This window comes from Sphaeramia orbicularis, chromosome 15 (genome assembly GCF_902148855.1).
Source record: "Sphaeramia orbicularis chromosome 15, fSphaOr1.1, whole genome shotgun sequence".
NCBI lineage: Eukaryota > Metazoa > Chordata > Actinopteri > Kurtiformes > Apogonidae > Sphaeramia > Sphaeramia orbicularis.
This window is the reverse complement of record NC_043971.1, coordinates 35,709,306-35,725,610: the sequence shown is the minus strand read 5'-3', so window position 1 is coordinate 35,725,610 and position 16,305 is coordinate 35,709,306. Positions and strand designations below refer to the sequence as shown.

Genomic DNA, 16,305 nt, shown 5'->3' with positions numbered 1-16,305 from the left:
AAAAATGTATAAGATATTGATAACTGAAATAAAAAATGTTTAATTTGATATTTACTTTTGTTGTCCATCCATGATGTTTTTGGCTTTATCTATCCATGACGCTGCCATTTGTCAAACCTCTTGCTATTTAGGTATGATAAAATATTTTTTTTCCTCTAACCAATTATTAAGTTGTAAAATATAGGGTTTAAGATACGAGGGCTGTTCAATAAGTTCATGGCCTCACCCAGAAATACTGGTTGTTATAATACAGGATGTTACATTCTTTCGTGATGGGATAGTGATGCTTGAACATCGATGGACCAAGTGCATTGCTGTAAATGGAGATTATGTTGAAAAATAAAATATAAATTATCAGTCTGTGTTGTTCTATTCTGGGTGAGGCCATGAACTTATTGAACGGCCCTCGTATACACTGAATACATTTTAAGATGAAAATGTCATAGGAACGTCTTGCAAAAAATGTATGTTAATTTTTTTGTTCATCCGTGACGCAGTAGTTTTTGATATTTTTCATTTGAAAATATTTGAAACTAAATTTTGCTCTTTGAATATGTTTAAGATGGCATTTAGACTTTTCCAATTATGTGTAATATTTGTCTTAAATTTGTCTGGTTCGAAAGTTATGAATCAAAAAGTAGTGGGCTGTCCATCCGTGACGTCCTTGACCTCGCCCAACTGTAAAAGACACACGACTATGTCAAAATAGTAATATTGAAAAATCAATGTTTGGGGAGCCTAAAACTTGTTTGGATGAAAATGACAGTGAATCAGTGACAACAATCATCAAGAAGAGGATCTAACAATTGTAAGCCATTAAATGGTAAAATCCGCCCAAATAAAAATGTTATCCTATGTGCCGCTGTTGACAAGGCAATATCTGACATGTTCCAGTTTTTACCCTCGGCCACACTGGCCACAGGGTATTGTCATCAGTCGGTCGTCTGTCCATCCATTCGTCTGTCTGAAAACTTTCCCATGCACTCATAAGTCAGGCCACTGGGGGCAGTAGTGCACGTGATAGGTCAGGCCAAGGGTTTTCAAGTGTGCTTGTTATGTTATCATTATACAACACCTGCTGTCATTCGATACAAGTTTAACTGTTAACCATGCTGTTGGCATGTACTGTACTAGAGCTATAGGTCAAGGTCAGCTTTATTTATATGGCACATTTAAAACAACACAAAGTGCCCAAAGTACTGCATAAAGTTACAGATAAAAATCAACTAGTTTAGCTAAAACTAGTAAAATTGTAAAATAAATATAAGATATACTAAAACTGATAAAAACAGATACACAGGCCAGTGCCAGTGCAAAAACGTGCATCTTTAACCCATAAAGACCCAAACATCGACCACTGACCAAAAGCATCTACTGATCTAAACTGTTTAATATCTGTTGATCCACTAATTCAATCAATACATGTCAATAACTGGTGTAAAATGCAGATATGACCTCGTTGGACATTCAGAGATGCCGTAGTTACCATTGAAACACTGTCATCTACTACAACATTAATTCACCAGTAAAACCCATGGAGTTGGATCAATGAAGGTAGATGGAAATGCTTGGATTATGTTCATTTAATGATATATCTCACTGAAAAAGTCAGTTTTTCTGCATTTCTCTCTGTTTTTGATATAATAACCTTCAGCTTTAATATGAGCATTTATATGATCAGTGAAATAAATACAGAAAAATACCTGATTTATACTAATAAAATACAAAATACAGAAGACAACATTATGATAAATGGTAAATCACTTAAGAAAGGTTAAATATAGAGAACAATTTATATGGGAACTGACACAAAAGTAGCGCTGGGTCTTTATGGGTTAAAATAATTTTCAAGTGCTCAATGGACTGAGCACATATGATATGTTGGGGCTGAGTGTTCCAGAAAGGCTCTGCCACCTTTACTCTTCAGTCGGGTTTCTGGCACATTTAAAATCAGGCGATTTGAGGATTGTGTTTCTCTAGCTGGAGCATGCACAGTTAAAAGCTCTGAAAGGTATGGGGGTGTCAAACCATTCAGGCACTTAGAAACATACAGTAAAATCTTAAACTGGATAGAAAGTGATAGAAAGTCAGTGCAGGGGGAATATGGTCTCGGCTGCATTTTGGACCCAGTGGACAGAGGACTAGTCCAACCCATAATGTAACAAAGTACAGTTGTCCAGTTGAGATGAGAGAAACATATGGAGGAAATACTCAGAATGGCTTATGGGGAGGTAGGGTGTCACCTTGGCTAAAGGATGCAGCTGAAAGAAGATGGTCTTGACAACAGAATCACTAAGGTCTTTCACACAAGTGTGCATAAAAAACTAACACTTCTGTAATACAGATGCTAGGCACTGAAAGGTCAATGCATATGGAATGGAACATAAATAGCTTAACCTGACAACAAAACAAAATTAACCCCTAAGGACCAAGTGTTACTTTTGTGTCAGTTCTCAAATGACTTTTTCTCTACATTTAACCTCCCTTAAGCGATTTATCACCATTTATTGTGATATTATCTTCTGTATTTTGTGTTTTTTCAGTGAAAATCAGGTATTTTCCTACATTTAATTCACTGATCATGCAGATGTTCACAAAAGCTCAAAGTAAAGTTGATGGTCGTTATATCAAAAACAGAGAAAACTGAAGAAAATGTGACTTTTTCAGTCAAAACTATCATTAACTGAACATAAACCAAGTGTCTCCATTCACTGTCATATATCAAACTTCATGCGTTTTACTGGTGAATAAATGTTGTAGAAGATGATGGTGTTTCCATGGTAACTACGGAGCATCTGAATGTCAAAATGGGTCATATCTGATGATGATGAAAAGATGACAAACTGCATTTCACGCCACTTATTTCCATGTATTGATAGGATTAATGGATCAACAGGTATTAAACAGTTTAGATCAGTACATGGTTTTGATCAACGGTGCATGTATGAGTCTTTATGGGTTAAGGAAGTTATTTTACATACAGTAAGGAGTAACATGGATAAAAATATGTGCATAGATCACTCTGACATCTCTATATATGCAAGTCTATGTTCTTCTATTGTAATTACAATTCTTAAGTGATTTATTACTATTTTTTTTATAATATTACCTTCTGTATTTTGCATTTTATCAGCATAATTCACTGATCATGTAGATGTTCATTAAGGCTCATATTAAAGTTAAAGGTTATTATATCAAAAACAAAGGCAAAATGCAGAAAAAGTGACTTTTTCAGTAAGCTGTATCATTAACTGAATATTAACCAAGCATTTCCATCCACTGTCATTGATCCAACTCCATGGGTTTTACTGGTGAATTAATGTTGTAGTATATGCCAATGTTTCCACAGTAACTACAGCACCTCTGACCCTCCAAATAGGTCATATCTCCATTTTACACCAATTATTTACATGTATTGATAGGATTAGTGGATCAACAGGTATTAAACAGTTTAGATCAGTGGATGGTTTTGGTTGACGGTGGATGTTTGGGTCTTTATGGGTTAAGGAAGTTATTTTACATACAGTAAGGAGTAATATGGACAGAAATATGTGCATAGATCACTCTGACATCTCTATATATGCAAGTCTATGTTCTCCTATTGTAATTACAATACATTTTACTTCCAGTCTATTGGTGGTTTTTGCTCATTCAAATCTGAGTGCTTGTAGATATAATGTATAATGCAAGGAAATATGAATACTGTATGAGCGGATTTACCATTAAGTGGCTCACATTAGTTAATAAATCAGTGATTGATTGATTGGTCGGGACATCCCTAATTCCAACTCTGTGTGTGTGTTACTGTTTCTACAATCTCCCCTTTACCTACAGGTGTATCACCAGGAGCCAGCTACAACCGGGAGATAAATAAAGCATGAAAATGAATCAAGAGCATTGTACTTACATTAAACAGCACAAACACATGTAAATAGAGCTTTTTAGTCAATATTTGATCAATGCACTACAAGAGCTTAATGTTTGTTTATGCACATGCATGGGTGCGCAGCTGCACAGTGTAGGTCACAGTGAACACAGGCTGATAATGATTGTCTCTCTACCTCCTCAATGTCATTATCCAGAGCGATGATTCCCAGGGGGCCAGTGAGGTTGGCACTGGCTGAGATAGTTGTTCCCACCGGAGAAGACTCGCTCACATAGCCCTGATAGGTGGCAAACTCAAAGTATGGTGCCTGATTATTCTCATCCAGAATTTCGATAATGAGGTCAGCAAAAGCAGGGAGCGGATGACCGTTGTCCTGTTCAGCCTGATAGAAGAAAAAAAAAAAAAAGAGAATGAATCACACAAATACAGAAAAAGAGACAGGTAGAGCTACTCAGTGCCAATGACTACAAACAAAATAAAAAACGCTCTGCTGGATCTTTAATATGCGGAATTAATGGCTCTCCATGATATGAAAAACACATGTGCTTAAAAATTGCACTTCCCCAACTGTTTTGCAGACACAGGGACAGAAAGGCCTAATCTTTCTGAGTGTCATTTCAATTACGAAAAAGCTACACTGCCTAAATTTAATCAGGGGTCCACTTAGGATTAGGCCTTAGTAATTACCAAGGCACTTAACACAAATACCATCATTTGTGGTGGATAGACTGTAATTAGGAGCTCTTGCTACTCTTCCAAATGAGTGACCATTGATAGAAAAAAGCTCAACTGAATTATTACGAGCTAAGTCAGAAGCACATTTTGTAAAAAAAAAGTGCCTTGTGTATGAGTAGATTATCACTGAGTGTATTTTACGTTCTTTGTACAGCTTTCTGTTTTCTGTATATACTTCAAATATGTAAAGCGTTGGTTCCCAACCTTTTTTGGCTCATGACCCCATTTTAACATCACAAATTTCTGGTGACCAGACATTCAAAACAGAGACTTTTTTTTTGCTAAAACTAATTTGTTTTTGATCACGTAATAGTTTGCTATACTATGTCACAAATAAACGTTAATTTTAGATAGCTACATAATGTATATTATTATGGATGGAGGCAGAAGAGCCAGGTTCAGATTATTGTACAAAGTGAGAATTTTATTTTCCTTGGTCAGGATATGTACAGTCAGTCCAGCTTGGATTTACAAGGCTGACAATTAATACTGAACAAACAATAACTCAAACTATGAATAATGAAAGACCAGCAACATCTTAAACCGATCACAATGAACATTTGAAAGATAAACAGTACCACAGTGCTTCAGTTTCAGCTTCACAGTTTGTCATGTCTTTCATGTATTGTGATTGTCTCTCTCAACTCACCATATATTTTTTATTAGTACGTTTTTATTTTTATTTCTATCAATTATTAGAAATTTCAGGCGACCCCATTTGAATTCCAGGCGACCCCACGTGGGGTCCTGACCCCAAGGTTGAAAAACACTGGTGTAACGAATGGGACTGTATTGCTTTGTAATGCACAGATCACTGTTGTTTATTTATCAAGTGGGGACTGCGGATGAAAATTAGCACTGACGCTAACTCCGGCATATTTACATGCTTATACTGAAATGGAATGAATAAATGTGTTCATTAATGTGCACTGTCCCGCCTAAATAAAGATACATACATACATACAAACTGAATGAATGTTTAAGAAAGCTGAGAAATAAAATTTGAAAACTTCCACAAATATACAAAAGAAACATTGACACCTCTGTATCTGAAACCAGATCGTATTTTAGTCAGAGACACTGGAACGTACCCTGAACTCACTCAGCTTTTCAAACTGTGTAAAAAACCTGTCCAACACTGAAGAAGTTCTAATCTGAGCCCGAGTCCAATCCATATGAATATGGTCTGGTAAGGTTGTCAGTGCGATCACTCCCGTCCTTAACCCGTATGCCTCTATTGCCTCCCACACTGGGATCCTTCAGAAACATTAAGATGGAGAGGGGGAGTGAGGCGACATCATTTTAAGCCATGACCTGGAACTAATTCTGCACATTAGCCCAATTTCACTTGGCTTGTGTTGCAGAGGACCGATTTGAACAGAAGAATCTGCAGCTTAACAGTGCTGTGCAGCGGCTGAAAACTGTAAATTGTTGTTTTATTGTCTTACTTCCAGCACTGGAAAGATGACCTCTGTGGGCAACCTGTTTTGTTACATCCCATAGTTTTACTTGGGCTAAAATTCAAACCGGTTTTCTTTACCAGCGCCATGTTAAAGGCAGACCATTTTCCAGAGCACCTACCTTTCTCCTTCTATCTGAGTGATAATAAAGAACACCCACACACAGCTGACCCAAAGATCCAATCTACTCACACAAACACCTGAGGGAAAAACTGCTGTCACTGACAGACAGAGTGCATGTGTGTCCCTGGATGCTCTGTTTTTCTCCACATTTATACTCGTATTTTGTCTGTGAATGAGAGAGAGGGGGAAAAGACGAGGTGTAGGATTACAGTGGTCCCAGGCGATTTGGCTCTTTAGCGGTGTCCCTATTTCTGGGAGGCAGTGCTAAATGACCTGCGCTCCACGGCTACACCACACGGGCCTGTTGGAGAGTCACTGCCTCTAAAAGCCACTGTTTATCACTCACTCGTGATCCCCCCCTTTCTGCCTTCTTCATCCTTCTACCATTTGCTTTGTTTGTCTTTTTGATGGTTCTATTCCCTGTGGTATCTGGCTGCCTCTCTTACTTAGTATGGGTCTTTGCATTGAAGTAGCTTCTTCAAGATCAGCAGTGGCTTTGGTGGAACATATCAGATACTCTATATGGGGCGGCACGGTGGGGCAGTGGTGCACTGAAGCCTCACAGCAAGTATTCGATTCTATTGGCAGCTTACGTGGGTCTGTCTGTGTAGAGCTTGCATGTTATTCCTGGGTCCATGTGGGCTCTCTCAAGGTACTCCAGCTTCCTCCCATCATCAAACACATGCATCTTAGGTTAGTGACTCAACCAAATCGGCCATAGGTGTGAATGTGACAGTGAATGGTTGTTCATCTCTACATGTGATGTCCAGGCTGTACCCTGTTGTTATCCAGGTGGTTCCAAAATCAAATGAATATTCTATGTTTTCTTTTTTTGTTTAGTGTTTATGAGTGTCTACATCATTTGATGAGTTTTAGCTTAGTTTTTATTAGGGTTGTCAAAATTAACACGGATTAATCCATCATCATGATTAATTTGATTAAAAATTTTAACTCAATTAACCCATCTGCAGTGCCAAATCACTCTAAACGTCTCTGGTAACACATTTCGGGCAGTTTGTCCACGTAGAGTTACCGTCGTGCATGCGCAAAATGGGCAGTTGATCTGGTAGTGACAGGCAGCAGAACCAGCTGATAAAGTTGGAAGACTGGCCCTCTGGATGGAAATATGAGGACAAAAAAAAAAAAAAAACAAGATGGAAGAGTTGTTTACAGTTGTTTTGCTTCATACTGTTTTGTTGAAACTGTTGAAGGTGTTTAATAAACATCTCAAGTTCATATATATTGCCGTCTTTCTTGAGTCTGTTTGCTCATGCAAAATGAAACGTGATTAATATAGATTAAAAATGAATTATGTTCAATCATGATTAATCAAAATTAATCCACAGAAACCCTGTGATTAATCTGATAAAAAAAAAAAATTATTGTTTGACAGCACTAGTTTTTATATCATTTTAGTGTTGATGCACAGATGCTGATAGAGTAGGACGACAGAAGAAAGCATGATTTGTAAAACTACTGTTAATCAGTCACACTTAACACTAAAACATGTTGTTTGAGCTATAAACAGAATCATATGACTCAATTGTGATACATGACATGTTTCATTATCACCTATTTCATGATATAGAATTGTACTAATAGTATTGTTTTTGTGCTGCTCTAACTTGGATTAAGTTTTATTTTAAAAATCAAGGTTACTGCCTCTACTCATATGTGTCCAATCCACCTGTCCATCAGTCATTTTCTGTCCGTTCCCCATCCATTTCCTGATGGGTCAAACTGACACCTTTTATTGCTTCATTCAGAACTACTGAACTCAACCCGGCAGCAATTTTGCCTTGTAAAGCCACTCGATCGGTTAATTTGCTTTTTGGTTTGGATCCGAAACAGCATATTTTAAATACAGTGACACAACAAGGTTACACCCAGAGTGCAGAGTTGCACTTATATCTGGGTGCTTCTATGAACCTGGGAACAATTTGGTATCTGGCACTTTGCCAGCTTTTTAGACCCCCCCCCCCCCCCCCCCCCCCCCCCCCCAAAAAAAAAAAAAAAAAGAGATATTTAGACATATTTCACCCTGAATGTACCTAATGATGACCTCAGATAAATGCAAAACAATATACTCTTACTCTGAGCCATCCCAAAATTAAAGCATCTTTAATAAAATATTGGTGGCAAAAATAGGACCAAAATTGGGACATGAAAAGCTACCTAGGTGTCAGTGCATTTGATCTGGAAAACATGGCTTGAAATGGTCTTATATAGCACTATAAATAAAGACAATGGGTTCAATTTGATGATCCTAGTGGTTTTTCTAATCCAGACATGTGGGTTTTTCATGAATCTCAGTCTCATTCCAGGTTTTGTGTATAACCTACCGTGTCCACTTGTGTTACATGCAGAACCTGCCCATTTAAACACATATAAATCGCAAATGATTTTGCAACAGCAATCATTTTTTGTGAAACACTCTGCCTTGCATAATTAGTTCAATTCCCAAAATGTAACTGTGAGAGAATAAAGAGATATTAAAACAAAGAGTAGCACGTCATTTTCGTGTCCTTTTTACCGTGTAACATGCAGATTTTTGTATTAAATATAATGTGAAATAATAGAAAAATGTGTTTTATCTTAAAAATTGTTTGTCTTTTATCTCAGTCGGTATTTATTTTCAAAAAAGACCCAAAGTGCTTCCAAACTTGCTTCATAACATTAGTTTACATCTGGTTTGAATTTTTGAATTTTTTAGCCCTCAAATCCTGTTTTTAGGGACCAATTCCATAGAAGCACCCATCTGCAAACATTGGTAGGTTCAGGAGGCTTCATGACTTCATTTGTGAGGGGAAAAGACTGGATGACGGCAAGAAAAAAAGCAGTGAAAATATTTTAAATACAGAATACATGTTATTGATCTTAAGGCACAGTACAAAAACTGAAACTAACCCTTTCAGAAGCTCTTAAGAGTACATTGCATAAGGGATTTTCTGTCTGAACTACTCGTCTCTCATCCACACCTGGACGTTCAGTCACTGATCGCCTCTCTCAGCCTGTTTCAGACTTTGCAGCCATTTTCAGAATCATGCAGTAGTATTGAACAGAACAAGGGTAAAGCTGCACTCTTAAGAACCCATATTGTAGCCTGGCATCTCCAGACCAATACATACTTCAAAATCTCACAATACAATTTTGATTGTTCACAGGGTGTTCTAAGTGGTACACACCAATATGCTTCTGGATACAATTCAACAGATCGACAGTTAATCAGAGCAAGATGTGTGAAGGGGAAATGTTAAGTTTTGTGCTCTATTCAATGGGAAAATACTAGAGGTGTATGTGATTAAGAATATTGTCAGTTGAATCAGACTTAGCTTCTCAATAAGGCAATTTGTTCATTCCTTGTTCATTTTTTTTCTTATCTGCACTTGAAAAATGTAACACCACCAGTTTTAGTAAGCCATGTGAACATATTTCTGAGCATTTAACATTTACAGACCTGCAGCTATTTCTGTGTCGACTTCTAAATGATTTTTTCTCTACACTTAACATTTATTGACTGATCTACCCACATTTATAATAATATTACGCTCTGCATTGTGCCTTTTCGGTTAAAATCAGCTATTTTCCTGTATTTAATTTACTGATTATGTGGATTTCTATAAAAGCTCAGAGTTAATTCGAAGGTTGTCATAACAAAACAGAGAAAAATAAAGAAAAGGTGAATTTTTCAGAAAAAATATATCATTAACTGAACAAAAAAGCATCTACAAACACAGTGATTTGTCTGCCTGTGTAGGTTTTATGTGTTTATCAGTGTTGCAGAAGATAACAGTGTTTCCATGATCACTATGGAGCTTCCAAAAAGCTGATTACATTTGATCTAAATTATGTATATGTATTCATCAATCAGAAATCAATTGATGGTTTTGGTTGGCCGTGGCTGTTTAGGTCTTTGAGGGTTGAAAGCTATGACTCAGCTGTGTATTATGCATGCAGTCCTGTCATGAACAACTATCCTCACCAAATGAAGTCAGCTGTTTCCAGACAATTAACTACCAATTAAACCGAATTAAAGTCTGCAGAGAAGGAAAAGCTGCTTATGTGGTCTAAGATGAGCATTAGGGATAAGTGAGAAGGTCTACTCAGAACCTAACGGGCGTACATTGCAAAATTGATGTCCGTCACATATTTACATACACATATTAGTAGTTATAGGCAATCCGTATAATTGTCAGTCAAGGACAGAAATTTTCGTTTTACTTTATCTCAGTTTTTCACTAGTTTTACCTTTGGGGTCCGATCAAGCAGTAACATATGGACACATTTGGTGTTCAGCAGTCTCTGTCATATAAGCAGAGTAACTTATATGCATGTATTATAAATATTTGAATAGGTATTTATAAGCACTTTAACATTATGTATAACAAAATTTGGGGAGACAAAATTTTTTGGTGAAAAATGTCAAATTACTGCTCGGTAACACGTACATTACGCAAACATTGAAAACATTCAATTCTCGACAGAAATTGGTATCAAGTAAGACAAAACCTTTTAGATATTATGTTCAACTATGCTGAAAATAAATTTTGGAGTAAAATACTGAAAAGTCTCTGTTTTATTGACATGAGAATGTGGTAACACGTGGACAGGTTGCCATAGTAACATATGAACCACTCTTTACCATTGTATGCATCACCCAAAATGTTGACTTATTTTTTTCGAACAACAAGCCAGATATAATAACAATGCTTTATTTAATGTATTTAATACTAACACAGTGTTATTTACAATTTGTGGTGGTCCATACTGATATAGGTAAATTACAAATAAAGAGTAATTTCTCGGTAACAGTTCACACATAGTCTTTTTAAATATGACAGATGGAATAAATTTTCACATTTTTTAGACAGAATTTTTAGTGTCAAATTCGAGCTATATTTTTTTTATGTCTGAGGTAGGGCTGGGCGATAAAACGATAACCATATATATCGTGGTAACTTTTCCTTGATAGAAATATGAGACATGCTCGATACAATTTTGATAGAATTCATTCGTCCATGTTTTGACAGACATAAGAACAGCCAATCATAATTAAGTAGTGCTGCACCAAAGCAATCACGCTAGAGCCACGTCAAGTTAGGTTGACCCACACAGCACAGGCATAAGAGCAGCTGCAGCACACACGCTAATGTTTGGGCTACAGCAGGAGGTAATGACTGTTCCCTCGGGAGAAAAACTGACCGAGAAGTCGGCCAACCAGGTTACTAAAAAGTATGGTGTGAACCGTTTCGGTTCCAGCGTACAACAGAGGCATAGAAGCTGGGAGTCGGATGTTCAAAGCATGTTGTTTCACTTTCGGTTTACGCCAGTAATGGCATGCCTGCAGACCTGAATTCATAGATAAGCACGAATCAACAGATTCGGGGGGGGGGCTGCAGTCCGTACCTACCACAAGACTAATAAACATAAACTATAGGGCTGAAAAAACTGAAAATGAAACTTAAGATGCTTATATGACAGGGGTCAATAAACCTTAAGATGGGGGGCTGGGGGGACATGAATAAAACAAGAGGAATAATACATAACGGTGGAGGGGGGGATAACTGTAAGAGCAAAGGTAGAGACTTCTTAATAAGTACCATGACCTCTCTCTCTCTTGCCCCTGCTATCTTCACAACTAACTTATGAGTTACGGAAAATTTAAGCTTGACAAAAATGGTGATTTGATTTATATCATGATACATATTAATATCATCTGATATGAAAAAAATTATGATGATTTTTTTCCATATCGCCCAGCCCTAGTCTGAGGTATGACTATAGTGTAATAAGTACAATCGATAAAATCAGTTGTAACTTTTTTTCTACAAGTGGTATTTTAAAAAGAATACCAGCTCCATAAAATAAAGATCTTCAGCTAAAAAAATGAGCCCACTTGATAAATGATGTGTGCAAATTTACTTTTTCTTGTTGATGTTCACTTTTGCTTGAACAGACCCTTTTGTTAACCCTGCAACAAATGCCTTCTATTATGGGTTAAATGATAGCGCCTCACCTCCTTTCATCATTGCACTGCAGTGATTCTAACAAAAATATCATCTATGTTCACTATATGCTATGCAGTATCAAAGCGCTCTCATGATACCAAGGTGTAATTCACAGGAGTATTTTGGCAATACCCCCCTCCCTATGACTCAGGTAGATACGACTACTACCCTCCCTTTTCTCACATCTCTTTCCAATCTCTTGGCCTTTTAGCTGCGTCCTCTTTGAACTGTCTCCCTTCCTCTAGCTCCTCCCGATGACATGCAAAATGCCTCTCACATATGATCAATCTTTCTTCCTCCAGTTGCTCTTGTGAAAATCAGCCCATCTTTTCATCTCTTCCCCCTACCACCAATCCTGGTAAACATCAGGTTATACAGTGCTCAGAGGTGTCAGGAGGTTAGTGATGGGCGGACGAAAAGTTCATCTGCACTGCTGTTCTGCAGCGGCACCAAGGCAATCCCTGACTCAGTTCTAAATTAGGATTCATGATAGTGCAGCAGACTCTCCTCCTGTTAAGTCCATAAATCATAACATCTTTTTCACCCCCGTCGCCAAAGAAGCTAAAGATAAGGTTAATGGCCTTCAGGAATGAGGTTATCTAGGAAGAACAGGTAAAGGAGCGAGTGAAACTTATCTAGATGTGTGTTAAATCTTTATCTGATGCAGCTTAATTAAAAATGTGATGTTGCTTTGAGATTTAACAAACAGCCTTGCTTGTGATATATACATTATCTACAACATCTACAATGGGTTGACCTGCTGGATATAGTCAGGTTCTGTCAAGTAAATTCCTAATATTTATTCCTGTTGTGTTTTATGGAGTAAAATCATAAGCAGGTCATTGTGGTTTGGTGTACTTTATCTCAATTTCCTGTCTGCTCATTAGCCAATCACTGCAAACTATAATAAGTCATAAAGATACCATTTATATTTTTAGCCTATAAATATATAACCTTTAAAAATATAACCAAAAAAAGGTTTTTGGCAAGGGCATATTGTAATTCAAGTGGAAACAAGACTTCTGCAGCTCCTCACGATGCTGCAGAAAGTGTTCCTCATGGTGAAGGATTTAGGATGTTTTCAGAAAGATAAGGCAGGTAAATATATGGCAGATTTAATCACCAATAACAAGTCGCTTTTCCATTGACCCTCAAACTGCGCAAATATAACTTGCACATAAAAATTTACCTAATGGAAAAACAACTATTCCGCCAAAAGTCTCACTTTTCGATTAAAAGTTTTTGCGGAGGCAAGAGGTGGTTTTTCGGCCATAACGCAAATGGTATATCACGCAAAACTGCAATGGAAAGACCTTTTTTTGCAACGAGAGTCAGGTGAATTTAAAAAAAAAAAACAGATGTTGATGGACATTACAACAAGCGAAGAAGAAGAAGAACATGTTGCAGTATGTGTGGACACACCAGGAAACCCATTCTTTTTTAAATTTAGTATGAGATAGAGGGGTAATATAAAATAATAATGAATATAGCTGTAAATCAACACATTTACGCTTCTACCGATGTTTATGGAATGACTTCTCATGTCATCTCACGATAACAAATAAACAAATCATCGCATTTGTGATTTAATGGAAAAACCGACATTACGCACTTCTGTTTTTTTTTTTTGACATATAGTAAATATCGGTAAAGTTCTGCACAGATGCCCAATGGAAAAGTGACTACAGTTGACTTGTCACAGAAGCAGCACAGCAGGTCCCGTAACCGTGACATTTTGGCAGAAGGAAACAGCATCTAGTCATCTATCTTTATATTTAAGCTTTTGATTTGGACAGATAGTTGAGAGCTGCAGAAACATGGTGCCGTTGCTTTTTCCCCTGATTTTTGCCACCTAGACCTTTAAATAGTAATTCATCCACGTTTCTCAAAAAAAGCTAGATTAAAGTCAGTTGTTTACCTTGATGATGAGCGTGAACTTCTGATACAAGTCTCTGCTGATAGGCTGTAAAACACGCAGTTCTGCGGTGGTCTTGTTCAAGGAGAAATACTCTGGATATGTAGCTGGTTGACCTGTAAAAAACAATTTCAGATTTGTATTCATAGTCCCTCCAAAACAGCAGAATGAACACTGAGAAGGCAAGTGATGGAATTATACAGGCCAAAGCAAAGACCATTAACTATATAAAATCAATAAAGTTACGTGATGCACTTACCAACCAGGATGTAGTAGAGGATTCCTGGTCTGTCTGAGGGTGGCTGTATGTTTCTGTCCATGTCTACTGCCTTGATTGAAGGGGTCACATTCAGTGGATTCAGTTTGCTCTGCAATAATGGGTGGGGGAATGTACAGTAAGTCAACAAAACAAAACAGCACTTTATGCCAGCACATGGCTGGCAGCAGTGCATATGCTGTCACAATGCCTTTATATATGAAAAACAAGTCATATAACAAGGCTATAGGACGGCATTAAAACAACTGACTGCTTTATTTTGCTTACACTTTACTGTTTGTGGAACATAAAATCAGTTTTTAAAAGGATATTTAATTCATTCTTCTGTTCCATTAAGCTGTTATCTACTTTTAATGAGATGAGCTTTTATAATTGGACATTATTCAGTCTATCCAAATTCATCTGCACCAGGTTTGCATTCGTGCACAGGGTGACAAAAAAATGCATGAATCTACTGTACATGGTCACAGCCTTGGGTTTTTTTTTTTTGCCATAAGCTGTAATTACACATGAGCCTAGTCGTAGAAAAGACAAGACCAAGGTATTTTACCCATTACAGATATTAAAAACACTGCCAATGCTCATTATTATGGCTTCAATACAATAGTGAAAAACACTTCAGTCAGCATAATTCCGGATGCATGAGTCAATATTCACAATGGTGAGTTGTTAGGATGATTAATTAATAAGACACTGTTGCTAAATTTATTTCTCATGAGCACGTTTCTAAACATTCTTAATAGAGCTGCACATCAGGATAATCTGTTTTGGCGCTGTAGGCTACTTTTCCTGCTCATGCATACTCAGACATCATCAGGGCTAATTATCCAGCATTACTCTTGCACATTTTGCACCAGCACATGGATAATGGGGAATGTGTTTTGCCCATCCCATTTAAACAAATTTCTCCTTATGCAAAAATGTGTCCGTATAGTTGATACAGTGTGTGTGACTAAGCTAAGGGGCTGAACTTTCTTAGTGTTGACAGCCACATGGCTAACAGCTCACTGGCAGGAAGAATCCCTCCCTTAGGGGGGTATATTTATATCCCTCAGCTCTGGAATAATCCTTATACCCCTCCCTAACCAGCCCTCTCGCTTTTACAATGTCTGGAGGTGCGCTAAATCAAATCCCCCTAGCTCTGCACAATGATGATTAGCTATAATACCCTCCTCCAGCAGTCATTATCCAGGAGACTCCAGAGCCCACATTATATCCCCCCAGGGCAAAAAATAAATACAGATCAACTTAATAATGCCTGTCTCGCCATTGTGATTAATTACAATACACTCATCAATTATGAGAAGACAAAACTCCCCATGGACAGAATTGTTAGCATAATGGCAACACTGCAGAATTGCGAAAATCACAAACCCTCAAAAACTGACTGAAAACTCTAAGGCAAATGCATGAAGGCATTCCTTCTGTACTATTATGTGTAGAGAATACAGTATATAAGATCAGAACAACATCAGACCACATAAACATCACGGTTTAGGAGGGGAAATCTGTGTTCAAAAGGTGAAAACCCAGGGAGACAAGGAAAAAGGCCAACATTTTCTCACAATGATGAAAAAGGTTCAGTTTGTGCAACCGTTGCTCCATGGTCCTGCATACTCAGTAGTCTGCAGTCCTTTTATCATAAATTATACATTGCATTACAGTGGCAAACTTTGAATGGGGGAACTGAACAAACAACATGCTCACTATCACTCGTTTCTTCCATACAGTATTTAAATACATGTCATCTGAGTAATTACTTCAATTTCATGAAAATCACTTCCATTCCTGTGTTCAGAACACGTCAAACCTTTGCTCTAACCCATATATGAAACACTTTTTCTGTAATATAACTTTAGAAGTGTTCAGTGACAATTAAATTACTTTTCATTGAATTAAAT

The 16,305-nt window shown here is 37.3% G+C and overlaps 1 protein-coding gene across 3 annotated transcripts in view; it reads right to left on the bottom strand.

Moving 5' to 3' along the window:
- LOC115434336 (protocadherin-15-like) overlaps positions 1-16,305 on the bottom strand; it is a 348,357-nt gene that overhangs the window by 120,082 nt on the left and 211,970 nt on the right. For all 3 annotated transcript variants that reach the window (XM_030156230.1, XM_030156229.1, XM_030156231.1), the window contains 3 exons: positions 14,387-14,495; positions 14,131-14,243; positions 4,062-4,268 (listed from right to left, as the gene is read on the bottom strand). In XM_030156230.1, the coding sequence (XP_030012090.1) occupies positions 4,062-4,268; positions 14,131-14,243; positions 14,387-14,495 (429 nt within the window). The remainder of the gene's footprint in view (positions 1-4,061; positions 4,269-14,130; positions 14,244-14,386; positions 14,496-16,305) is intronic.